General features: G+C 53.8%; 1 protein-coding gene across 3 annotated transcripts in view; it reads right to left on the bottom strand.

Moving 5' to 3' along the window:
* Positions 1-1,592, bottom strand: part of CETP (cholesteryl ester transfer protein, plasma) — a 37,506-nt gene that overhangs the window by 7,823 nt on the left and 28,091 nt on the right. For all 3 annotated transcript variants that reach the window (XM_011938864.1, XM_011938866.1, XM_011938863.1), the window contains one exon: positions 470-634. In XM_011938864.1, coding sequence (XP_011794254.1) covers positions 470-634 — 165 coding nt within the window. The remainder of the gene's footprint in view (positions 1-469; positions 635-1,592) is intronic.

Here is a 1,592-nt window from a genome sequence, read left to right on the forward strand (position 1 = left end):
ATCGCTTGAGGCCAGGAGTTTGAGAATAGCCTGGACAACATAACAAGATCCTACCTCTAAGGAATTTTTTTTTTTTTAAATTAGCTGGGTGTGGTGGTGTTTGCCCGTGGTCCCAGAGACTCAGGAGGGCTGAGGTGGGAGGGTCACTTGAGCCCAGGATTCGAGAGTGCAGTGAGCTATGATTGTGTCACTACACTCCAGCCTGGGTGACAGAGTGAGACCCTGTCTCTAAAAAAATAAAAACAAGGAAAGAGAGAAAATATTACCTAAGCTGTGGAAGCCACGTGTGTACCCCTCATTATTTGCATGATGTGATTTTGGTTGTAAGGAGCCATGTGCAAGAGACAACCAGTGCCGGCAGAGGTGGTGAGAAGGATCTGGAGGCTTCAGAGGTCCCCAGGCCCCCGCCCCCTGCGGCCCATCTGTGGGTCAGGTTCCCCCACCACCACTCTCCCTGCGCCCGCCTCACCTCTTCAAATGTGTAAGCTACAGAGTGTTGCTGGTCTGGGCGTGGAAAGAGGAATTTCACCATCACTAAAGAATTGACCACGACTCCCTTGTTTTGGCAGGAGATCTTGGGCATCTTGAGGCAGTGGACGGTGACTTGGGCCTGGCTGGGGAAGCCGCCGACAACCTGTGGAAGACAGGGGTCTCATGGCCAGGATGGGGGCCCATCAGGGCAGCAGCAGTCCCTGCCTTCAGAAATGGGAAGGACAAAGCTGGCTTTGGGCCCCAGGGCTGGGGGAAAAGGAGGCAGCCTGGGGTAGTACCCGGGCCCCAGGCCATGCAAATTAGGACTCTCATCCTCTCTGGGCTTCAGTTTCTCATCTGTGTGCTAGTGAGGCTATTCCTACCCTGAACTCCTCTCTCAGGATGTGCTGAGGATGCCTTCACTTAGCCTTCCGGGCCTCACTTTCCTCATCTGTAAAATGGGGATGATCATAGATCCTACCTCATAGGGTTGTCCTGAGGATGAAATGAGATAATCTGTGGAAAGATCTTAGAACAGGACCTGCTGCATGGTAACCCTCCGAGGGAAGCTGCTATAGCAGCTGGGCTAGGGGTGGGGATGGAGCAGAGAGCGCAGGAACTGCGGGCCGTATCTGCAGGAGCCCAGCATTTTCCAGGGCATCCCAGAACAGAAGGTAAAACTGTATCTGAGGAGTATTTAAAGGAGAGACACACCAGGCTGTGGCACAAGGGGATCTGACCTAGTCAGTGAGGTGGGAGAGGCCATCCCTGAGGGGGCAGGAGGAGGAGCAGATGGGATGGGGGAGTGCAAACCATTCTGGCAGAGGGGACAGTGGACAAGAGCCCTGTGGAAGGAGCATGGCCAAGATAAGGAATGTGCAGGCAGGGGTTGGGGAGTGTGGCCCGAGGACCTTCGATTACAGCCTGTGGGACTGGGCTCAAGGAGACCACATGCCCCAAGAAACCATCAAACCACTGGATATACAAGAAAAGGTTTCATTAAATACATAGCTGAACTCAAAAGAAAGAAAGAGGCGGCAGGGTGCAGGGGCTCACACCTGTAATCCCAGCACTTTGGGAGGCTGAGGCAGGAGGATCATTTGAGGTCTGGAGGTCAAGAC

Source organism: Colobus angolensis, unplaced genomic scaffold, assembly GCF_000951035.1.
Source record: "Colobus angolensis palliatus isolate OR3802 unplaced genomic scaffold, Cang.pa_1.0 Scaffold178, whole genome shotgun sequence".
Taxonomy (NCBI): domain Eukaryota; kingdom Metazoa; phylum Chordata; class Mammalia; order Primates; family Cercopithecidae; genus Colobus; species Colobus angolensis.